The sequence below is a fragment of the Meleagris gallopavo genome, chromosome 3 (assembly GCF_905368555.1).
Source record: "Meleagris gallopavo chromosome 3, MGAL_WU_HG_1.1, whole genome shotgun sequence".
In the NCBI taxonomy this organism is placed as follows: Eukaryota; Metazoa; Chordata; class Aves; order Galliformes; family Phasianidae; genus Meleagris; species Meleagris gallopavo.
The window spans coordinates 3,413,027-3,437,532 of NC_139406.1; the positions used below are offsets into that span (position 1 = coordinate 3,413,027).

Here is a 24,506-nt window from a genome sequence, read left to right on the forward strand (position 1 = left end):
CGGAAAAGGGAGAGGAGGAACATGTTGGCGGTGGATGCGATGGCAGTGCCAGCAGGGCGTCCCCTGCTTCAGAGTGCACTTTTCCTCTCTCGCCCATCCATCACAGGTTCTCTCCTGCTTTTATTCGTCTCAGGGTCCGAAAGGTATTTTCCATTTGCACACCGCATCCGCGTGGCCAGTGCGTGATACAGAGCCCAAGTGGAACACCTGCTTGCAAAAGAGAATGAACTATCAAGCTTAGCTCTCTTGGCGTGCGCCTTTGTCTCAAGTGATGCACGGTCATATTTAAAAAATCCTGACTAGTGGGATGAAAGAGAGTTAATCATTCTAGAATACAGGGTCATCCCTTTGCCTGGGATTCCTTTCCAGGTTTTGTCTTCGCAAATCAAGAAAAGGCTAATTGATAGGCTGACAGCATCATAACCGAGCATGACTAAGACATTAGAAGAGCTATTCCTGTAGAACAGCCAACCAAGGACAGCTCGAGAGGAAGAAAGAACGTCTGACAGCTCTGATTGCATAAGCTCCTGCATGAAGGGTTGAAGAGCGTTTGTAGAATGCTCTGCTGACATATAAAGGTGGATGGGAAAGTTGTAGGGGCGGATGGGAAAGCCAGGAAAAAAAAAATTTATGAAGGTCTACGAGTGATGTGAACACTTGTAATAAACGATTAGGATACATCAAATCCTGTTTAATTCACATTCGATCTACTACTGAAATAAAAGCAGCACACAGCGACCGAGGTAACGCCTAAGAATTCTAATTCTTGAGAGCGCATTGGTAACACAGGGAAATCGCCCACTACATCACACCATTTCTAATGTTGTTATTTGCAATGCAACAAGTTACGAAGCAATGCCAGTAAGTAAGAAGCACACAATCCCAGTCATAACGGCTGGACGCTACTTTCTGTCTTGAGATGAGGCCGAACACATCATGCTGGAACCCACGTAGGGCCAGTCCCTGTGGATATATCGTGGCATATCCACGACCCCAAGTTATCAGCAGACAGGGACCTTCCCAACGCCCTGTGGCCGTGTTCCAAACGTTGACCATTGGCCGCTCCTCGAGCATTGGGGAGGCCCCCAAATGACGATCCACACGAGTTGCATCTGTATGATCACGATTCAAAAAAGTCAGCACAAGCTAAGCCTTGCATAATCTTTCTTGTGGCGTGTCTCCCGTATTCCCCCTTTTTTGTTCATTAAGAATGGGCTGCAACGTTTGATGAGTGCGCTCAGTGATAGCTTGTCCAGTGGGAGAACGAGGGATGCGTGTAATACGTCGAACGCCCCGTTCCTGGAGCAAGGTTGAGCGGCCTCACGAGCACGTGCAGCTCCGCTCTTGTCTTTCACCAAGTTCCACGCAGGCTGCAGAGACGCAGCAGCAGGCGACGCAGGCGAGGCAGAGGAAGGCAGCGGCGCGGCGAGCGTCGGGGGCGGAGCGGAGGGCGGCAGCGCTTCTGACGCGGTTTCTCTTCTCCGCGGCCACGGGGCGGGTCGGAGCCGCGGGTCGGAGCCGCGGATCGAATCCGGGCTGCGGCTGCTTTCTGCACCGAGGGGCAGCGGCGGGGTGGGAGGGGAGGCGAGGCGATGGCGAGTAGCCGGAAGAGATTCTTGCTTGTCGAATCTGTTTAAGCCCTTCCGTTATTTGGTGCCAAACTGGCAAAAGCTTAGCAGCCGTTCTGTCTTCAGTACTAAACAGAAGCCTCCCGGAGTTTTGTGCCAGCTTTGTCCCAAAGCTGTCCATCGAGAGAGAAGCCAGTTTTCGGAAATTCGGGGACGTTTTTGCTTATCCGTTTAAGAAAAGGAGCTAATGCTGAGGTAGATACAGGCTGATTCCGAAACGTTAAAACTAACCGTAATGCTGCAAGATTTCCTTGCTGCTCCTTCGTTAGTGAACTCCCCGCAGTTCCGACTGCTCGCCTTCTGTCCTGCAGAACGCTGCGGGCGCCAAACGATCTCTCCGCACTTCAGTCGGGCGGCGCTGCCGGGCCGGGCTCGCTCAGCCTCGGCTTCATTTGTCCCACGCGGTGGGCGCCATTTGCAGCGCCTGACGCACGGACTCAGGTGGGAACGATCCTAATCGTTTATTACCAGTGCTCACACCACTTGTAGACCTTCACAAGTTTCCTGTCCTGGCTTTCCCATCCGCCCGTACGACTTTCCCATCCACCTTTACATGTTAGCAGAGCATTCTACAAACGCTCTTCAACCCTTCCTGCAGGAGCTTATTGCAATCAGAGCCGTCAGACGTTCTTTCTCCTTCTCGAGCTGTCCTTGGTTCTCGTGCCGTTTAGCTTGCTCCACAGCTGCTGCTCTGAACAGTTGTCCTTGTATTCCCACAGAAGAGTGTGGGAAGGCAGCTTTGCGTTCCCTTTGCTGAAGGAATTGGGGACTAGGTTTCAAGACTAAAAACGAAAAAACGATCTAGCAGAAAGGACAAAAACGAAAATTATCCTTGTTAGTCCGTGTCCACCAACTTCATCATATGTTTTGTCTGTGGCCCAAGACAATTCCTCTTCCTTCATTCGGGGCATTCTTATCTTACACTCTTATCTCGCGCAATCCTAAGTTGATGACCAGCTCTTCTGCCATGCCGCATTTTCAAGTCAACATGAGTGCCAAGCAAGGCACCAAGGCTAGTAGAGAGGATGGAGAAATGGGTAAGGAAGTTTTCCAACGTTTTCTGCCAATCCTGTGTACGTGGCCCCTTTATATCAGTGCCATTGCTGTTTCCTGAGGTTCTGATCTCAGCAACTAGCAGAAGAATTAATTGAACGTGTGATATCCATTCTGTTCTTTCTGCTTCTGGCGGGTGTAATATGTTGTCCTTGCTGTTTCTTGCAGAAATCATCCTTTGCTGAAATTAGATAACGTCATCATAACCCCACATATTGGAACTGCAACAGTTCAAGCCACCCACATGATGGCAGAAGCAGCAATAGCAAACATGCTGTCCGTTCTCAAGTGTCAACCCGTTCCAAGTGAAGTGTTTCCCCAATGAGGTGCACCAGACGGCAGTGCTAAATTTCATGCAGAACCACTATTAGTTTTGAAAAGGAAAAAAAAGCAGCCGTGTTCCTGCACAGCTCTTTTTGTCACAATACTGCAAAGCTGGCAACTCGCTCAGCTTACTCTGTACTGACATTTACAAAATCAAAACAATGAAGTTCCACCCTTCTGTCTGAATACTTTGATGTCTTCATCATGTCACTGAATTATTCCTGTAGGGTTCCATTACTGAGTGCTGGACCCTTTTCAAGCACCATCTCTTTCTGAAGTGTGGGGGAACTGGCAAATGCAGTATGTCAGAAGTCATGGAAGTGGGGCACAGGATGGGTTTGGCTTGATCTTCTAGAGCTGGGGTGGGAAATCGGTGTCTAGCAAATGGAAGTAAGGTCAGGTGACAGGAGTGAACTACAGATATGCTGTTCACCTCTGTAGGAAGAATATTCATGTGGCCAAAGCTCACCTGGAGTTGAAGGTGGCCCTTACTGTGGGAGACAGATATCAAAAAGTGCGTTTCAAAATACATCAGTAGCAAGAGGAAGATCAGTTTTTTTCTCCGAGTTACTGGAAAACACACGCAAGACGGGAAAAAGCAGCCCAAACAGGATTGAGAGGATGTTGTCTCAGAACTGACTTACAGCTGTTAAGCTGTTAAGCCTGGGCTCAGAAAGCCCCACTGGCTGAGCACGTCACCTTTTGAGCACAGACATTCCCGGCTTCAGCCATGGATCTGCCAGCAATGTCAAGGGGCAGGATGTGGAAGGGGCCACCCTCAAGCCAGCCAAAGAAGCTGGGGGCAAAGCTGTCAGCGTGCAGATTACACAGCCACACTCGTGACATTAGAGAAGGCTCCCACTCCGAGACGGAGTTCGGAGGGAGGAGGACTGGGCTTTCCTCCTCATCTCCTCACGCAAGGTTTCTGCCTTGGACTTCACCACCCTCGCAGCACACTGTGGTGCCCATGCAGCTCCGGGTAGCCCTGCCAATGCAGGCCTGGGAACTGTGGGGAGGGGAGCACCTGGCTTTACAAGGCCCCCTCTGTAAAGCGCGCGTTTCACAGCGACCAAGGAAAGACCCACGGTGTTTGGGTAATGGGGTTGGGGTTTTATTGGGTATAGGGAACGGGTGATATGGAAAGCGGCGACACGCCTGTAACAGTGTCACCGTGAGTGTCGCCAGTAGTGAAAGGTGGTCCTCGTTGAGCTGTTGGGTGACACTTAGTGGACGTCCGGCTCGGGAATCTCCCTGCTGGTGGATCTCTCGTGGTCCTTGTCGACGTGCCTGACCGCCACTCTCCGGACCTAGGGAGTTCAGTGTAAAGCTCAGTAGTTTTGTGAATGCAGATACATGCAGCGCAACACTGCAAGTCTCTCTGCAGTACAAGAGAGTGGTTCTGCTAATCTAGGTCTAGCGAGAGCTTGCTCATGGTCCCTGTAATGTAACTGCAGCCCTTGTGGCCAGTCCCGATCTGGGGAAGCCTGCTATGGGGTTGAGCGACCAGGTCGTGAGTCAGGCCGTGGCTGGGACTTCGGCCTGGGCACATACAGGCTGTGAGAGGGAGGTGCTCAGGGCTCTGTACTCTGGGAGGAGAAGGAGGGACTCCAGTTGGAGAATGGAGTGCCGCCAGACACTGGACGACACCTCAGACCCTTCCGCCTGCAGCTGCCTGGAAGGGGTGTCTGTGCGGAGGTCTCCGCCTCCACAGCCAGCTGCTCTCCATCCCACAGGCCCAAGAGGGTCTTCCCTTGGCTTGCTACGGCTAGCTGTGACACGGTGCTTACGAGATCCCACTTACCACTCTACGTGCCACCTTGTCTGGCCTTGGCCCAGCTGGGGGTGCAGGTTTGTGTTCAGCTCCTGGCAGATGAAGGATGCCAGGTGCGTGTATCGATGGCCGACTCCACCACAGCACTGCAAGCTCACTGTAGGCACACAGCGGGAGGGAGTGTGAGCACAGGGAGACCGGTCTCTTGCTGGGGCTCCCAAGCTTGGTGCCTGCCACCACGGCAGGAGGTGGCTGTGCTGAGCGCCCGCTTCCAGGAAAAGCCCCTCTTTTGCCCTGGTGCTGCAGGGGGTGGGAGAAGGGCAGCGTGGGAGAGCAAACTGTCTGTGCGGAGAGCTTTACCTCTGGAGCCGGTCCTGCAGATCCTTCTCTGCATCTCTCTGTCCCTGCTGCTCACGGGACACCTGCCCCACAATGAGCTTCACCACCTCCCGCAGGGCCTCATCTGTCCTTGGAGAAAGCGTCCTGCAACAGCAAGCACAAAATCTGTCTCACTCTTCAGCTGTGACGCCCCTGCCTCTTTCTTCACCCAGTCTATTCCACACATGGCCCCACTTGGCCCCACAGACACTTTGACGCAGGACGACTTCCACGCACGTGGGCTGCCTTGGGCTCCAGAGAGGCTCGTGGCATCGGGCCCTAACCACGATCATATCCACGGCCTCAGAGCTCTCAGGGCGCTGTGTGCGGCACCACGACTCAAAAGCTGGCTTCCCTGATCCACAGCACAGGTGACTCACCACCCCCCCCACTGCCCCTGGCCTCGGATGGAGTTGGTGCACGCTTACCGTTTAGGCAAAGCAGCGCTGTCCCAGAAGACTCTGGGCGGCTCTTCCTCGGCCTCTTCCCGCTGCCCCATCATCCTCTCCATCAGGCTGGGGCTGGGGCTGGAATGCTCTGTCTCGCTCTCAGACAGAGAGATGACATATTCTTTCTCAGAGGCAGAGGGTTCCTGTATAGGAAAAGACACTCAGCACTGTGGTGCTGCTTCCCAGCATGCAGCTCCCCGCAAGACCATTCCAGTGGGGACTGCAGTGGGGCAGGAAAAGAATCAGGAGAGGGACCATGCAGTCTCAGCTCCCCTGGATGGGAAGGTGCTGCTGCTTTCTTGCAGGGCTGCAAAGTACCTGGGCCGCTGGCATCTCCACCTCTTCCGGCTCAGCTTCCGTGTCCTTCACTTGCTTTTGCTGCTCGTCTTTTCCCGCTTTCTTCTCTTGCAACTTTGGCTGCTGCTTTTTCTGCATCATTTTTGGAAATTTATTCACCTCCTGCTTCACCTTCTTCTCCTGCTTAACCTTCTTCACCTCCTTCACCTCCTTCACCTTCTTTGCCTCCTTCTCCTTCTTCATCTTCACCTCCTTCACCTTCTTTGCCTCCTTCTCCTTCTTCATCTTCACCTCCTTCACCTTCTTTGCCTCCTTCTCCTTCTTCATCTTCACCTCTTTCACCTTCTTTGCCCCCCTCTCCTTCCTCACGTTCTTCCCCTTCTCCTCCTTCTCCTTCCTCACATTCTTCCCCTTTCCCTCCTTTCCCTTCTTGGTCTTTTCAGGCTTTTTCTCGAGGGCGGCCTAAATGCAACAACAGGCAACGTTAGTCTCTGGGGAGGCTGAGGGCTTTTCCTTCCTGACTCCAGGAACCCTCTATCTCCTGCCTTTCTGGTTTGCTGCCAGGCTCCTGTGGACTCGACTGAGGAGCCCTTCTGTAACAGCCAGGAAAATAAACAACCACTGGGCTAAATGCATCTGGCAGCTGGCAGTTCTAGACAAGCAGTCGGGAACATCCCCAGATCAGCTCTTGGGGTGGCTTTCGGGAGGCTAACGGAAGTGGACAGCTTATTCTCAAGTGCCCTCGCAACTGATCTCTCTTCAAGCGAGGTGTCACGTGAACACGCAGTGAAGAACGCTCTGAGAATCAGAGATGCATTTCTACAGTTCAGTAAGGCAAATGTGCTGCAGCAGTCTGTGTCACGTACCCTTTTCTTCTCCATCGCTATGGCAAAGAAGTCCACCATCCTGGGACCCAACAGAGGAACTACTTTCTCTTGCTGTTCTTTTTCTGGCAAGGGTCTCCCCGGGATGGCCGGTAGCTGCCTGTAAAGACACGGTGGGGAGAGCTGACAGGAGGGCAGGAGGTGCTGGGTCTGCAATGCGTGCTTGAAAGTGTTTCAGCAGCTTCCTCAGCAAAAAAAGAGTCTGCAAGAGCCCCCAAACGACTGATCTGGTCTCTACCACTTCCCTTGGAGACCTGGGAACAGCCTGCAGTGCTGACAGCAGCCCAGAAACACGCTCACTGCTATTCAAACGCTCCTAGGAAAGGAACGCCCTCATCCCTTCTCGGGACGTTTCTTGTCACTTTGGGCACCGGGCTTGGCAAACAGAAAGGCCCGGTTCACTTCCATCTGAAGGGAAGCAAGAAAGTCTCCGCGCTCTTGCAGGGTGCATTTGCCATTAGTTCCCCAGCTAAGAAGGGATGCTACGGGACGTTTGTCATGCAGAGCTGCTTGAGTTCATACAGCCGCTGGATCCGGGAGAAACTTCACTCCCACAGAGGCAAGAGCATGGCATCGCCCGCATTTCTTCTGCCAGGAGTCTCACCTGGTGCGAGGCTCTTTCTCCTCGGCTGTCTGGTCTCTCCCCGGCATTCCAGTCAGTGCCGGTAACCTCTTTGGAGAAAGCGCTGCTCGATGAAGGAGGCGCGTCTCGCAAAGGTCCCCTACAAAGAGGAAAGGAGAAAACTTCAGACAAGTTGCGTTTCTGACACGGTTTTGGTCCGACTCTTCCTGGCTGTGGGGCAACGCTGTTCCCTGGGGAATGCTATTTGATGCCTTCATCTGGTCTGTGTGCTGAAATGGGGGAGGCCCTGGCAGATGCCGGTGGTCTCAAAGAGCCATCCTGGGGAGGGGACTCGTTTAGCACAAGAGGGGCTGGCTCTTTCATCTCTTGATGCATGTCCCACGCACACAGCTTTGCTCCTGGGGTGTGCTCACACCAGAGGAATTGCTTTTGAGACATCTGAGAATACGAAGGGAAGCAAGGGTAGTGATTTCCAGGGCTGGCAGGACGGGCTGCCGAGTGGAGGCCACTGGGAAAGTGTCTCTGATGGGATGATCCCCGTGGCCACTTGTGATGGAGGGCTGCTCTGAGAACTTTTTTCGCAATGGATCACTCAGGCTTTCCCATAACGGGTACAAAGAGTCACCGGAAGCGTCTCATGCTCTTCCAGGCACTCTGTGGTAATGTCAGCTCTAGCTGTCTCCCGACGAGGAGGAAGGAAAACAAAGAGCCCCCTGATGGCAACCACAGGTCCCTTACCTTTCCTGCCTCTTGCCCAGCCTTGCTCACGTCTGGTCTTTAGGTGGTATTTCAGGTCCACCTTTGTTGTTTCGGGCTTTTCAAGTACGATCTCGTGCTTGTACCTGAAAGAAGAAGAAGCAGGCTGAAGGAAGGGCAACGCTTCCCCTTGCAGCTTGACCCAATAGCGGAGCGACAGAGACAGAACGCAGAGCCACTGTAAGGCCACGTTTCCCAGAGCAGCTCATTCTGGAGAACCGTACCAGGATCTCCAGAATGAGCTGCTGGTGAGGCCCGTCAGTACGTGCCAATGTTTTTCTGTCCTTGCTTGTGAGAGCAGATGAGCTCCCAACCAATCCCCCTGCCTGCTTCAGAGGAGGAAAAATATTTTTTCCCACTCTCTCACTCAGAACGCTCACGCAGAACAGACCGGTTGCTCCCCACCCAGTTACCCAACAGCCCTTTTTGTTCTCTTCTTGCCCTCCGAGTTTCTTGCAGACTAATATCTTTGCAGCTCTCAAGGCTCAACTCCATGCCCCCCACCCGCACCACTTTTGGATGGCACTGCGCAGCAGCGACGGTACGAGACAGAGCTCTGCGGAAGCCCACCCCGCTCAAACTCCCGTTTGCACAAGAATCTGTTCTTCTTCCAGCCCTTGGGTCCTAAGCGATACCCAATCTCATTTGCAGGACAAAAGAAGCACAGGGAAAGAAAACCAGAAGGAAGACTGGTCTAAATGCCCCCCCAGTTTCGACACTGGCATGGATGCAAAACGTGACTTTGCCATGCCATGCTCCTCCAAATGCCATCCAACTGAAGTAGAGCGAGCAGGGAGTTCCCTGCAAACCAGGCCTCTAAACACTGAGAAGTACCGTGGCGAGTACCATCTCACTCAGGCGCGGGTGGCAGGAGCAAGCATACTCACATTGGAAAGACAGTAACGTGTCCGGAAGAGGTTAGGGAAGCGGCGCAGTCGTTGCGGGAGATGACCGACTTGCTCATTTCTGGCATCTGCAATCAGAGCGGAAACAGACGATGGGAGGTGGGGACACTGGGAATGGCTGGCAGCTCCAGTCTCTCTTAGCTCAGCACAACGAGAGCCGCCAAAGGGAAGCGTCCGGGCCTCAGCAAGCCTTGCTCTGCCTGTGCCTCTGCTCCATGCTCTGAGTTGGGGCTGAGCAGTGGCGCACACTCCCTGTGTCTCTTGACAAAAAGTGAGGCCTTTTGAGGGCGCTTATCCTGGCGCAGAGCCGGGCCATCTCACGTAAAGGAAGAGCTCTACAGCGCCTGCTTCCCTGCACACCACCAGGAGCCCAGGTGGCTGAAGAAGCATGGCAGGCCAGGAGAAAGCAGTCCCCTCTTCCCCGGAAGGCGTTTCAGAAGAATCAGAGGTAGTGCTGGGAAAACGCAAGACCTACCCCAAGAAGAGCCTGCAACAGCTCGGTAGTCCCGTTGAGCTTCCCCAGGAAGTCCTCGTAGAATTTCATCTGGACACGCCTCCCTTCGATCAGCAGCATGCCAACATCCCACCAAACGAAGGCAACGTTCTGCCTCTTCCCTATGCAGGCGCTGAACTGGCAGACGGTCCTTTGCACGCAAAGCTGCGCCGCGCCTTCGGAGATGCCGGTTTCTGAGGCTATCTCATCATAAGGAAGTTGCTGGTACTCGTCGTGTCCTGGAGAAGCGAGAGGAGAGGAACGTGAGCACTTGGAGAGCCACTGAGCAGGCCACGCTCAAAAGTCAGCAGCTTCCAGGCCCTTGGGCAATGCACTGCTATTGAGATTTTGAGGTGGAACCATTGGTACGTCTCTGCAGAGGGTACAGAGGGTAACAGAGGGTAACAGCACACTCCTTCACCTGGCACACTTTCCCCACTAGAGTGCCAGGGCAGGCACCTCTGTCAGACTCCACTCTTCCTACCTGCAACGTCTATGTAGTCATATTGGAGGTTGTGGTCCTGTGCAAGAGCCTTTGCCAGATGAAACACGGGTCTCTCAACAAGAACCACATTCTTCTGCTGGCTGACTACGTGCTCTCTGACAATGGTGAAAGTGCCCAGTTCAGGAATGCACACAGCCTGAAAGAGAAGAAGGGGCGGATCAGAAGAAGTTTTGCAGGGAAAGACGGAAGACTATTTCCCTCTCGCCCCTCCTCCCCGTGAAGAACCAGAGAGCGCAGTCTTCTGGCTCATAAAGACACGAGCGCAGTTCCCAAACTTGCAGTCACCCCCAAAGGATCCATTTGACTCTGCCAGCAGAGGAATCACGAAGGCCCAGAAAATGTCCAGCCCTCTTTCCCTCATTAGGCCTGGACCCCCTGGCATTTCAGAACTGACGGTGCAGCCAGCCTGCGGCCCATCTTGCATTGCAGCGCCCCTCTGGGGCGTGGTTCCTGCTTCCACGGAGGGGAAGAACAGCTGCGCTCCGTGGCAAATGGGCTCCCGGGGCTAAATCAACCGTGAGTGGGAGGAAAGAAGAAGGAGGCAAGTCCCACCTGGTAGAAAGCCAGCTGTCGACTGAGATAATAGGATGTGCTGAACCAAAACTTAGCGAGCTCTGCAAAACAAAAGGAAAGACACGTCATGCTCCCAGGCGGCCACCTCTAAACACTTCAGCACACCGAATTCCTGCCAGAGGAACGATGCATTTCTGAGACGAGCAATTCAGTTCCGCTGGCGGCTTCTGCTTGGAGATCCCTGGGAAGGCAGGGGCCAGGCCAGGAACAGAAGCCAGGGAGTCGCGTCTGCCCAAGTGCTCCTCGGGCCCCTGGGCTGCTAAGGCAGCTGCCTTCTCGCAGCAACCCGCCCTGCTCAGCCGTCCCCACCTTCCTCCCTCGGGAACAGGGCTTCCACACCTGTTCTCAGAGATGTCACCAGGCCTGACAACACGTGTGCGCCATCGGGCCCGAAGGCCTTACCAGACTTCCTGATCTTCTCAGCAGTCGGAGTCGAGCAAGGTCTCGAGAAGAGGGATTCTGCCATCTTCCTTCCCCCCTCACCGCAGGTCAAGAGCTGCAGCGGGCGGGCGGCCGTCCGGCAAAACAGCCCTCCTCCTCAGCCCTTCACCCGTGCCCCTACTTCTGCTTCTCTCTGCCTACTGCTCCTCACGGCACAGCAGCTCCTCCAGAGCACGGTGGCGGCGAGATCAGCTCCTCGGCGAGCGCCTGGAGTCTCGTCGGCCTCTCTGGGAGATGTGGGGAGGGCGCGTGGGGTCGGCGAGCTTCAAGGGGGTGGTCACCGCTGCGATGCGGGGCTGTGCCATTATGAGCTCAGGCCGCGTCACAGAGGGGCTGCACGCGCCCTGCCGCAGGGCCTGGCAGAGCGGGCTCTGGGCAGGGACGCCTTTTGGGAGCGGGCCTGTGGCAAACGGGCTCTCCTGAGCGTGAGAGCGGCGAGGTGCCGGAACGGGCTGCCCAGAGAGGCTGCGGCCGCCCCGTCCATCCCCGGGGGCGTTCGAGGCCGGCTTGGAGGCGGCCTGGGCGGCCCGGTCCGCTATGAAATGGGGAGGTCGGCGGCCCCGTCTGTGGCAGGGCGTCGGAGATTCCCGATCCTCGAGGTCCCTCCCAAGCCGGGCCGTTCCGCGGTTGTGCGGGCCTCCCGGCGCCGCGTCCCGACCGACGGGGCGTTTGCCTGGGCGCGGGCTCGCCCCGTGCTCGCCCCGTGCTCATCGCTCGCTCTGCCCCCCCGTCGCGTCCTCGGACGGAACCGCCGACAGCTTCTGGCCGCCCTCCCGCGACTCCTCCCGCCTTCGCCTAGGACTCGGATGCGGCGGGCTGTGGGCAGCGGGCGGGCCCCGGTGGCGGCCCGTGGGAGCGGAGCCCCGCGGCTTCCCCGCGTCGGATCGGAGCAGCCCAGGCGGCTCTGGCGCAAGGACGCGGGGACGGCGCGGCGCGGCGCTGACTCGTTACGGCGACGGATCGCGTGCTTTTTGATCCGCGGGCTGAACACAGCCCTGCCCGGAGCCCAGGCTGTAGCGCCTGACGCACGGACTCAGGTGGGAACGATCCTAATCGTTTGTTACAAGTGTTCACACCACTTGCAGAGCTTCGCAAGTTTCCTGTCCTGGCTTTCCCATCCGCCCCTACAACTCTCCCATCCTCCTTTACGTGTCAACAGAGCGTTCTACGAACGCCCTTCAACCCATCCCGCAGGCGCTTATCCACTCACAGCCGTTCTTTCTCCTTCTCGAGCTGTCCTCGGTTCTCGTGCCGTTTCGCTTGCTCCACAGCTGCTGCTCTGAGCGGTTTTCCTTGTATTCCCACAGTTCCCCCTTTTCTATTTATTTGGAAACTACCACCGTACTCTACAATAATAACACGAATTATCTTATTAAAATAATCGGTGTATCTCAATCGAGCCCTCAACTGACAATACTCCGATCGTGAGAAAGGAGGCAAGGCAAACACGGCATACTGACAAGAAATACTGTTAGCCTACTAAAAAGAACAACACACGTTTGGCCTGCAACCCAAGTTTCTGCAACCTGGAAATAAATCCCTGAGGGTCCCGTTCTGTGTTAATCTCTAACTGGTTAGAAGAAGGTCTTCAACTTTTGTATATTCTGATAGATTGATTCTGAACGATCACTAAGATTTGTACAACAAATGCTTTTAGGGTGCTCACAACTCTGCCTTTGGGCTAGTAGAAAATCAACGGTCGTACAACTTTATGCAGTTGCATGTCAGATAGAGTCAATATTAGTGGGCAAATGTGTATCACTAGAGTATCACTAGGGGCATTATTACTTATCGGCCCTTGAGAAACGACAACCTGCGGAAAAGGGAGAGGAGGAACATGTTGGCGGTGGATGCGATGGCAGTGCCAGCAGGGCGTCCCCTGCTTCAGAGTGCACTTTTCCTCTTTCGCCCATCCATCACAGGTTCTCTCCTGCTTTTATTCGTCTCAGGGTCCGAAAGGTATTTTCCATTTGCACACCGCATCCGCGTGGCCAGTGTGTGATACAGAGCCCAAGTGGAACACCTGCTTGCAAAAGAGAATGAACTATCAAGCTTAGCTCTCTTGGCGTGCGCCTTTGTCTCAAGTGATGCACGGTCATATTTAAAAAATCCTGACTAGTGGGATGAAAGAGAGTTAATCATTCTAGAATACAGGGTCATCCCTTTGCCTGGGATTCCTTTCCAGGTTTTGTCTTCGCAAATCAAGAAAAGGCTAATTGATAGGCTGACAGCATCATAACCGAGCATGACTAAGACATTAGAAGAGCTATTCCTGTAGAACAGCCAACCAAGGACAGCTCGAGAAGAAGAAAGAACGTCTGACAGCTCTGACTGCATAAGCTCCTGCATGAAGGGGTGAAGAGCGTTTGTAGAATGCTCTGCTGACATATAAAGGTGGATGGGAAAGTTGTAGGGGCGGATGGGAAAGCCAGGAAAAAAAAAATTATGAAGGTCTACGAGTGATGTGAACACTTGTAATAAACGATTAGGATACATCAAATCCTGTTTAATTCACATTCGATCTACTACTGAAATAAAAGCAGCACACAGCGACCGAGGTAACGCCTAAGAATTCTAATTCTTGAGAGCGCATTGGTAACACAGGGAAATCGCCCACTACATCACACCATTTCTAATGTTGTTATTTGCAATGCAACAAGTTACAAAGCAATGCCAGTAAGTAAGAAGCACACAATCCCAGTCATAAGGGCTGGACGCTACTTTCTGTCTTGAGATGAGGCCGAACACATCATGCTGGAACCCACGTAGGGCCAGTCCCTGTGGATATATCGTGGCATATCCACGACCCCAAGTTATCAGCGGACAGGGACCTTCCCAACGCCCTGTGGCCGTGTTCCAAACGTTGACTATTGGCCGCTCCTCGAGCATTGGGGAGGCCCCCAAATGACGATCCACACGAGTTGCATCTGTATGATCACAATTCAAAAAAGTCAGCACAAGCTAAGCCTTGCATAATCTTTCTTGTGGCGTGTCTCCCGTATTCCCCCTTTTTTGTTCATTAAGAATGGGCTGCAACGTTTGATGAGTGCGCTCAGTGATAGCTTGTCCAGTGGGAGAACGAGGGATGCGTGTAATACGTCGAACGCCCCGTTCCTGGAGCAAGGTTGAGCGGCCTCACGAGCACGTGCAGCTCCGCTCTTGTCTTTCACCAAGTTCCACGCAGGCTGCAGAGACGCAGCAGCAGGCGACGCAGGCGAGGCAGAGGAAGGCAGCGGCGCGGCGAGCGTCGGGGGCGGAGCGGAGGGCGGCAGCGCTTCTGACGCGGTTTCTCTTCTCCGCGGCCACGGGGCGGGTCGGAGCCGCGGGTCGGAGCCGCGGATCGAATCCGGGCTGCGGCTGCTTTCTGCACCGAGGGGCAGCGGCGGGGTGGGAGGGGAGGCGAGGCGATGGCGAGTAGCCGGAAGAGATTCTTGCTTGTCGAATCTGTTTAAGCCCTTCCGTTATTTGGTGCCAAACTGGCAAAAGCTTAGCAGCCGTTCTGTCTTCAGTACTAAACAGAAGCCTCCCGGAGTTTTGTGCCAGCTTTGTCCCAAAGCTGTCCATCGAGAGAGAAGCCAGTTTTCGGAAATTCGGGGACGTTTTTGCTTATCCGTTTAAGAAAAGGAGCTAATGCTGAGGTAGATACAGGCTGATTCCGAAACGTTAAAACTAACCGTAATGCTGCAAGATTTCCTTGCTGCTCCTTCGTTAGTGAACTCCCCGCAGTTCCGACTGCTCGCCTTCTGTCCTGCAGAACGCTGCGGGCGCCAAACGATCTCTCCGCACTTCAGTCGGGCGGCGCTGCCGGGCCGGGCTCGCTCAGCCTCGGCTTCATTTGTCCCACGCGGTGGGCGCCATTTGCAGCGCCTGACGCACGGACTCAGGTGGGAACGATCCTAATCGTTTATTACCAGTGCTCACACCACTTGTAGACCTTCACAAGTTTCCTGTCCTGGCTTTCCCATCCGCCCGTACGACTTTCCCATCCACCTTTACATGTTAGCAGAGCATTCTACAAACGCTCTTCAACCCTTCCTGCAGGAGCTTATTGCAATCAGAGCCGTCAGACGTTCTTTCTCCTTCTCGAGCTGTCCTTGGTTCTCGTGCCGTTTAGCTTGCTCCACAGCTGCTGCTCTGAACAGTTGTCCTTGTATTCCCACAGAAGAGTGTGGGAAGGCAGCTTTGCGTTCCCTTTGCTGAAGGAATTGGGGACTAGGTTTCAAGACTAAAAACGAAAAAACGATCTAGCAGAAAGGACAAAAACGAAAATTATCCTTGTTAGTCCGTGTCCACCAACTTCATCATATGTTTTGTTTGTGGCCCAAGACAATTCCTCTTCCTTCATTCGGGGCATTCTTATCTTACACTCTTATCTCGCGCAATCCTAAGTTGATGACCAGCTCTTCTGCCATGCCGCATTTTCAAGTCAACATGAGTGCCAAGCAAGGCACCAAGGCTAGTAGAGAGGATGGAGAAATGGGTAAGGAAGTTTTCCAACGTTTTCTGCCAATCCTGTGAACGTGGCCCCTTTATATCAGTGCCATTGCTGTTTCCTGAGGTTCTGATCTCAGCAACTAGCAGAAGAATTAATTGAACGTGTGATATCCATTCTGTTCTTTCTTGCGGGTGTAATACGTTGTCTTTGCTGTTTCTTGCAGAAATCATCCTTTGCTGAAATTAGTTAACATCATCATAACCCCGCATATTGGAACTGCAACAGTTCAAGCCACCCACATGATGGCAGAAGCAGCAATAGCAAACATGCTGTCCGTTCTCAAGTGTCAACCCGTTCCAAGTGAAGTGTTTCCCCAATGATGTGCACCAGACGGCAGTGCTAAATTTCATGCAGAACCACTATTAGTTTTGAAAAGGAAAAAAAAGCAGCCGTGTTCCTGCACAGCTCTTTTTGTCACAATACTGCAAAGCTGGCAATTCGCTCAGCTTACTCTGTACTGACATTTACAAAATCAAAACAATGAAGTTCCACCCTTCTGTCTGAATACTTTGATGTCTTCATCACGTCACTGAATTATTCCTGTAGGGTTCCATTACTGAGTGCTGGACCCTTTTCAAGCACCATCTCTTTCTGAAGTGTGGGGGAACTGGCAAATGCAGTATGTCAGAAGTCATGGAAGCGGGGCACAGGATGGGTTTGGCTTGATCTTCTAGAGCTGGGGTGGGAAATCGGTGTCTAGCAAATGGAAGTAAGGTCAGGTGACAGGAGTGAACTACAGATACGCTGTTCACCTCTGTAGGAAGAATATTCATGTGGCCAAAGCTCACCTGGAGTTGAAGGTGGCTCTTACTGTGGGAGACAGATATCAAAAAGTGCGTTTCAAAATACATCAGTAGCAAGAGGAAGATCAGTTTTTTTCTCTGAGTTACTGGAAAACACACGCAAGACGGGAAAAAGCAGCCCAAACAGGATTGAGAGGATGTTGTCTCAGAACTGACTTACAGCTGTTAAGCTGTTAAGCCTGGGCTCAGAAAGCCCCACTGGCTGAGCACGTCACCTTTTGAGCACAGACATTCCCGGCTTCAGCCATGGATCTGCCAGCAATGTCAAGGGGCAGAATGTGGAAGGGGCCACCCTCAAGCCAGCCAAAGAAGCTGGGGACAAAGCTGTCAGCGTGCAGATTACACAGCCACACTCGTGACACTAGAGAAGGCTCCCACTCCGAGACGGAGTTCGGAGGGAGGAGGACTGGGCTTTCCTCCTCATCTCCTCACGCAAGGTTTCTGCCTTGGACTTCACCACCCTCGCAGCACACTGTGGTGCCCATGCAGCTCCGGGTAGCCCTGCCAATGCAGGCCTGGGAACTGTGGGGAGGGGAGCACCTGGCTTTACAAGGCCCCCTCTGTAAAGCGCGCGTTTCACAGCGACCAAGGAAAGACCCACGGTGTTTGGGTAATGGGGTTGGGGTTTTATTGGGTATAGGGAACGGGTGATATGGAAAGCGGCGACACGCCTGTAACAGTGTCACCGTGAGCATCGCCAGTAGTGAAAGGTGGTCCTCGTTGAGCTGTTGGGTGACACTTAGTGGACGTCCGGCTCGGGAATCTCCCTGCTGGTGGATCTCTCGTGGTCCTTGTCGACGTGCCTGACCGCGACTCTCCGGACCTAGGGAGTTCAGTGTAAAGCTCAGTAGTTTTGTGAATGCAGAGACATGCAGCGCAACACTGCAAGTCTCTGCAGTACAGGAGAGTGGTTCTGCTAATCTAGGTCTAGCGAGAGCTTGCTCATGGTCCCTGTAATGTAACTGCAGCCCTTGTGGCCAGTCCCGATCTGGGGAAGCCTGCTGTGGGGCTGAGCGACCAGGCCGTGAGTCAGGCCGTGGCTGGGACTTCGGCCTGGGCACATACAGGCTGTGAGAGCGAGGTGCTCAGGGCTCTGTACTCTGGGAGGAGAAGGAGGGACTCCGGTTGGAGAATGGAGCGCCGCCAGACACTGGACGACACCTCAGACCCTTCCGCCTGCAGCTGCCTGAGCCACTCTGTGAACCTTCATCCCCAGCGCCCGCTGGCTGGAAGGGGTGTCTGTGCGGAGGTCTCCGCCTCCACAGCCAGCTGCTCTCCATCCCACAGGCCCAAGAGGGTCTTCCCTTGGCTTGCTACGGCTAGCTGTGACACGGTGCTTACGAGATCCCACTTACCACTCTACGTGCCGCCTTGTCTGGCCTTGGCCCAGCTGGGGGTGCAGGTTTGTGTTCAGCTCCTGGCAGATGAAGGATGCCAGGTGCGTGTATCGATGGCCGACTCCACCACAGCACTGCAAGCTCACTGTAGGCACACAGCGGGATGGAGTGTGAGCACAGGGAGACCGGTCTCTTGCTGGGGCTCCCAAGCTTGGTGCCTGCCACCACTGCAGGAGGTGGCTGTGCTGAGCGCCCGCTTCCAGGAAAAGCCCCTCTTTTGCCCTGGTGCTGCAGGGGGTGGGAGAAGGGCAGCGTGGGAGAGCAAACTGTCTGTGCGGAGAGCTTTACCTCTGGAGCCGGTCCTGCAGATCCTTCTCTGCATCTCTCTGTCCCTGCTGCTCACGGGACACCTGCCCCACAATGAGCTTCACCACCTCCCGCAGGGCCTCATCTGTCCTTGGAGAAAGCGTCCTGCAACAGCAAGCACAAAATCTGTCTCACTCTTCAGCTGTGACGCCCCTGCCTCTTTCTTCACCCAGTCTATTCCACACATGGCCCCACTTGGCCCCACAGACACTTTGACGCAGGACGACTTCCACGCACGTGGGCTGCCTTGGGCTCCAGAGAGGCTCGTGGCATCGGGCCCTAACCACGATCATATCCACGGCCTCAGAGCTCTCAGGGCGCTGTGTGCGGCACCACGACTCAAAAGCTGGCTTCCCTGATCCACAGCACAGGTGACTCACCACCCCCCCCACTGCCCCTGGCCTCGGATGGAGTTGGTGCACGCTTACCGTTTAGGCAAAGCAGCGCTGTCCCAGAAGACTCTGGGCGGCTCTTCCTCGGCCTCTTCCCGCTGCCCCATCATCCTCTCCATCAGGCTGGGGCTGGGGCTGGAATGCTCTGTCTCGCTCTCAGACAGAGAGATGACATATTCTTTCTCAGAGGCAGAGGGTTCCTGTATAGGAAAAGACACTCAGCACTGTGGTGCTGCTTCCCAGCATGCAGCTCCCCGCAAGACCATTCCAGTGGGGACTGCAGTGGGGCAGGAAAAGAATCAGGAGAGGGACCATGCAGTCTCAGCTCCCCTGGATGGGAAGGTGCTGCTGCTTTCTTGCAGGGCTGCAAAGTACCTGGGCCGCTGGCATCTCCACCTCTTCCGGCTCAGCTTCCGTGTCCTTCACTTGCTTTTGCTGCTCGTCTTTTCCCGCTTTCTTCTCTTGCAACTTTGGCTGCTGCTTTTTCTGCATCATTTTTGGAAATTTATTCACCTCCTGCTTCACCTTCTTCTCCTGCTTAACCTTCTTCACCTCCTTCACCTCCTTCACCTTCTTTGCCTCCTTCTCCTTCTTCATCTTCACCTCCTTCACCTTCTTTGCCTCCTTCTCCTTCTTCATCTTCACCTCCTTCACCTTCTTTGCCTCCTTCTCCTTCTTCATCTTCACCTCTTTCACCTTCTTTGCCCCCCTCTCCTTCCTCACGTTCTTCCCCTTCTCCTCCTTCTCCTTCCTCACATTCTTCCCCTTTCCCTCCTTTCCCTTCTTGGTCTTTTCAGGCTTTTTCTCGAGGGCGGCCTAAATGCAACAACAGGCAACGTTAGTCTCTGGGGAGGCTGAGGGCTTTTCCTTCCTGACTCCAGGAACCCTCTATCTCCTGCCTTTCTGGTTTGCTGCCAGGCTCCTGTGGACTCGACTGAGGAGCCCTTCTGTAACAGCCAGGAAAATAAACAACCACTGGGCTAAATGCATCTGGCAGCTGGCAGTTCTAGACAAGCAGTCGGGAACATCCCCAGATCAGCTCTTGGGGTGGCTTTCGGGAGGCTAACGGAAGTGGACAGCTTATTCTCAAGTGCCCTCGCAACTGATCTCTCTTCAAGCGAGGTGTCACGTGAACACGCAGTGAAGAACGCTCTGAGAATCAGAGATGCATTTCTACAGTTCAGTAAGGCAAATGTGCTGCAGCAGTCTGTGTCACGTACCCTTTTCTTCTCCATCGCTATGGCAAAGAAGTCCACCATCCTGGGACCCAACAGAGGAACTACTTTCTCTTGCTGTTCTTTTTCTGGCAAGGGTCTCCCCGGGATGGCCGGTAGCTGCCTGTAAAGACACGGTGGGGAGAGCTGACAGGAGGGCAGGAGGTGCTGGGTCTGCAATGCGTGCTTGAAAGTGTTTCAGCAGCTTCCTCAGCAAAAAAAGAGTCTGCAAGAGCCCCCAAACGACTGATCTGGTCTCTACCACTTCCCTTGGAGACCTGGGAACAGCCTGCAGTGCTGACAGCAGCCCAGAAACACGCTCACTGCTATTCAAACGCTCCTAGGAAAGGAACGCCCTCATCCCTTCTCGGGACGTTTCTTGTCACTTTGGGCACCGGGCTTGGCAAACAGAAAGGCCCGGTTCACTTCCATCTGAAGGGAAGCAAGAAAGTCTCCGCGCTCTTGCAGGGTGCATTTGCCATTAGTTCCCCAGCTAAGAAGGGATGCTACGGGACGTTTGTCATGCAGAGCTGCTTGAGTTCATACAGCCGCTGGATCCGGGAGAAACTTCACTCCCACAGAGGCAAGAGCATGGCATCGCCCGCATTTCTTCTGCCAGGAGTCTCACCTGGTGCGAGGCTCTTTCTCCTCGGCTGTCTGGTCTCTCCCCGGCATTCCAGTCAGTGCCGGTAACCTCTTTGGAGAAAGCGCTGCTCGATGAAGGAGGCGCGTCTCGCAAAGGTCCCCTACAAAGAGGAAAGGAGAAAACTTCAGACAAGTTGCGTTTCTGACACGGTTTTGGTCCGACTCTTCCTGGCTGTGGGGCAACGCTGTTCCCTGGGGAATGCTATTTGATGCCTTCATCTGGTCTGTGTGCTGAAATGGGGGAGGCCCTGGCAGATGCCGGTGGTCTCAAAGAGCCATCCTGGGGAGGGGACTCGTTTAGCACAAGAGGGGCTGGCTCTTTCATCTCTTGATGCATGTCCCACGCACACAGCTTTGCTCCTGGGGTGTGCTCACACCAGAGGAATTGCTTTTGAGACATCTGAGAATACGAAGGGAAGCAAGGGTAGTGATTTCCAGGGCTGGCAGGACGGGCTGCCGAGTGGAGGCCACTGGGAAAGTGTCTCTGATGGGATGATCCCCGTGGCCACTTGTGATGGAGGGCTGCTCTGAGAACTTTTTTCGCAATGGATCACTCAGGCTTTCCCATAACGGGTACAAAGAGTCACCGGAAGCATCTCATGCTCTTCCAGGCACTCTGTGGTAATGTCAGCTCTAGCTGTCTCCCGACGAGGAGGAAGGAAAACAAAGAGCCCCCTGATGGCAACCACAGGTCCCTTACCTTTCCTGCCTCTTGCCCAGCCTTGCTCACGTCTGGTCTTTAGGTGGTATTTCAGGTCCACCTTTGTTGTTTCGGGCTTTTCAAGTACGATCTCGTGCTTGTACCTGAAAGAAGAAGAAGCAGGCTGAAGGAAGGGCAACGCTTCCCCTTGCAGCTTGACCCAATAGCGGAGCGACAGAGACAGAACGCAGAGCCACTGTAAGGCCACGTTTCCCAGAGCAGCTCATTCTGGAGAACCGTACCAGGATCTCCAGAATGAGCTGCTGGTGAGGCCCGTCAGTACGTGCCAATGTTTTTCTGTCCTTGCTTGTGAGAGCAGATGAGCTCCCAACCAATCCCCCTGCCTGCTTCAGAGGAGGAAAAATATTTTTTCCCACTCTCTCACTCAGAACGCTCACGCAGAACAGACCGGTTGCTCCCCACCCAGTTACCCAACAGCCCTTTTTGTTCTCTTCTTGCCCTCCGAGTTTCTTGCAGACTAATATCTTTGCAGCTCTCAAGGCTCAACTCCATGCCCCCCACCCGCACCACTTTTGGATGGCACTGCGCAGCAGCGACGGTACGAGACAGAGCTCTGCGGAAGCCCACCCCGCTCAAACTCCCGTTTGCACAAGAATCTGTTCTTCTTCCAGCCCTTGGGTCCTAAGCGATACCCAATCTCATTTGCAGGACAAAAGAAGCACAGGGAAAGAAAACCAGAAGGAAGACTGGCCCCCCCAGTTTCGACACTGGCATGGATGCAAAACGTGACTTTGCCATGCCATGCTCCTCCAAATGCCATCCAACTGAAGTAGAGCGAGCAGGGAGTTCCCTGCAAACCAGGCCTCTAAACACTGAAAAGTACCGTGGCGAGTACCATCTCACTCAGGCGCGGGTGGCAGGAGCAAGCATACTCACATTGGAAAGACAGTAACGTGTCCGGAAGAGGTTAGGGAAGCGGCGCAGTCGTTGTGGGAGATGACCGACTTGCTCATTTCTGGCATCTGCAATCAGAGCGGAAACAGACGATGGGAGGTGGGGACACTGGGAATGGCTGGCAGCTCCAGTCTCTCTTAGCTCAGCACAACGAGAGCCGCCAAAGGGAAGCGTCCGGGCCTCAGCAAGCCTTGCTCTGCCTGTGCCTCTGCTCCATGCTCTGAGTTGGGGCTGAGCAGTGGCGCACACTCCCTGTGTCTCTTGACAAAAAGTGAGGCCTTTTGAGGGCGCTTATCCTGGCGCAGAGCCGGGCCATCTCACGTAAAGGAAGAGCTCTACAGCGCCTGCTTCCCTGCACACCACCAGGAGCCCAGGTGGCTGAAGAAGCATGGCAGGCCAGGAGAAAGCAGTCCCCTCTTCCCCGGAAGGCGTTTCAGAAGAATCAGAGGTAGTGCTGGGAAAACGCAAGACCTACCCCAAGAAGAGCCTGCAACAGCTCGGTAGTCCCGTTGAGCTTCCCCAGGAAGTCCTCGTAGAATTTCATCTGGACACGCTTCCCTTTGATCAGCAGCATGCCAACATCCCACCAAACGAAGGCAACGTTCTGCCTCTTCCCTATGCAGGCGCTGAACTGGCAGACGGTCCTAAGCTCTCACCCCGTGAGACTAACTCACCCTGTGCTCGCCCCGTGCTCGTCACTATGGCAGGGGGGTTAGTGATTTGTGCCGGAGCTGAAAGATGGACCCTGTGGTGCAGAGCCATGTTGAAGGAGTCCTTGTAGAGGTGTAGTATTTGGGAAGCCCGTGCAGACTCTGTTCAGGAAGGGAGAGACTGCGTGTACAGCTGGGAAAGGTAGTGACTGTGAGCATTAGCAGTGACAAAATATTATGGATTTACACAACATTCTCCCCTGCACTACTTGGGAAGAGAACGTAAAGAAGGATTGATTGTAGAAAGATGTTTTCAGTTTGCTTTCCGTTGACACTGCTCCAATCTGCTATCAATATGCAATAAAACATATTAATCTCACTGCTGTGGGTCTGTTTTTCCCATGATTGTAACTGATGAGCGACACCATATCAGTTTAAACCTTAGGTCCATTTTTCATTGTATTTTCTCCCCGTCCTCCTTTGAAAATGCAGAATGAGAAGAGCAGAGTGGAGTCCAGCTTCCCACCCATATGAAACCACCAGAAGTACCCCTCAGTAACAAGACTGCTCCATATGTTTTGGTACTAGAGTGGGAAATGATACCATGACTGTCTTGCTTTCTCCCTTCCTCCTCTGCTTTGAGAGGGAACAACTTGGTGCAATCAGAGCAGTGCACTGTCCTACACAAACGCAAGCACCTGCTGCACAGAGGGCATGGGGCTGCAACCCCAGGTCACCAATGTGGTTCTGGCACAGTTCATGCCAGCTGCCACTGGACAATCATGGCACAAGCGCTGCCCACTTGCTTTGCTGTAATTAGTGAGATGGCAGTCCTGGGCTTGGCAGGAATTAAGAAGTGTAGAAGATTTGACAGGTATTATTTACAGGCCTGAGTAACTCACGCTGTAACCCTACCATGCAAATGTGCTGATTCAGGGTCCATTGAAGTATCTCTCAGCAGTAACAGTAGTAACAGGGTGGCACCAGTGGGATGGTCCTGCAGGACCTGCCTCTGAGCCCTAGGGGCTTGCAAACAGCCCCACCAGTTGCTGCTTTACTAAAACATCTCCTAGGTCCAAGACACTCGGTGTTGATTATCAGCAAAAGAAAAAACAACTTTTTGTCTGCCCAAGTGTCCGATCTTCCTCCCGTCATGAACTTTGCTGCTTGTATTACAGGTGCTTGTATTACAGGTGCCTCTTGCCTTGAGGGACTTCATACAGCCCTCTGTGCAGGTTGGAAAAGTGATTGTGCTTTGTGCAGGAGGCAGCAAAGTCGGTGCTGTGAGGGGCAGTGCTGCAGCACAGGAGCCTTGGACCAGATCCTAGTGGTAGGGGCTGCTCCTTTTCACTCTGAGAGGGGTTCTTGCATGATGCTGGTCTCACAACCATGATCTGGTATCACAATCCTGAAGAGGCCATTGCAGTCCCCCCATGGTGCTGAGCCTCGCTCTCCCTGCAGTTTAGTTTCTCCTCTGTGAGCAACAGCAACTCCCTCCCCAGCAGTGAGCCTGTTCAGGGCTCCTCTGGCACTCGATGCCCCACGAAGAGTGGCGGAAGGAAGGAGTGTGAAGCTGGCAAGGGGATACTCACATCCAGCGATTTGCCTGCAGTGGGCTTGAGATCCTGCCTGGGCTCACAGCCCTTGCTGCATTGTGATTTTTTAGTTAAATAAGTGGCTAGAGGAAATGGAATAAAATCTAAATCAATTATGCTGTTCAAAGTCAGTCACTAAATTAATCCAATTACACTGCAGCAATCTTTGCTTAATGCCTAGAAGCTAAGAAAAGATTGTTAAAGCAGTGGTTTGGGAAATTAGTTCATCGCAACAGTAATCAACAATGGAAGATGCTGGGGAGGGAGTAAGGGGGAGGAAAAAGATGCTTTATTATTCATCCTTCAAGTGAAGTATATTTGTCGGCTATTAAAGGATGGAGCACCTGAGCTAAC

The 24,506-nt window shown here is 53.8% G+C and overlaps 2 protein-coding genes across 2 annotated transcripts; both read right to left on the reverse strand.

The window, feature by feature from the left end:
• Positions 1-4,228: 4,228 nt before the first annotated feature.
• On the reverse strand, positions 4,229-10,668 carry LOC146544572 (uncharacterized). The gene is made up of 13 exons (XM_085219901.1): positions 10,579-10,668; positions 10,006-10,162; positions 9,504-9,760; positions 9,011-9,096; positions 8,106-8,209; positions 7,389-7,506; positions 6,767-6,884; positions 6,117-6,362; positions 5,922-6,071; positions 5,583-5,746; positions 5,137-5,259; positions 4,807-4,933; positions 4,229-4,312 (listed from the first exon to the last, which is right to left on the reverse strand). Exons 1-13 carry the CDS (start codon positions 10,666-10,668, stop codon positions 4,229-4,231), a joined length of 1,824 nt encoding a protein of 607 aa, XP_085076027.1.
• Positions 10,669-17,077: 6,409 nt separating this feature from the next.
• On the reverse strand, positions 17,078-22,481 carry LOC146544573 (uncharacterized). Its single transcript, XM_085219903.1, has 11 exons — positions 22,383-22,481; positions 21,890-21,975; positions 20,993-21,096; positions 20,276-20,393; positions 19,654-19,771; positions 19,004-19,249; positions 18,809-18,958; positions 18,470-18,633; positions 18,024-18,146; positions 17,694-17,820; positions 17,078-17,161 (listed from the first exon to the last, which is right to left on the reverse strand). The coding sequence occupies exons 1-11, from the start codon at positions 22,479-22,481 to the stop codon at positions 17,078-17,080; spliced, it is 1,419 nt and encodes a 472-aa protein (XP_085076029.1).
• Positions 22,482-24,506: the final 2,025 nt, after the last annotated feature.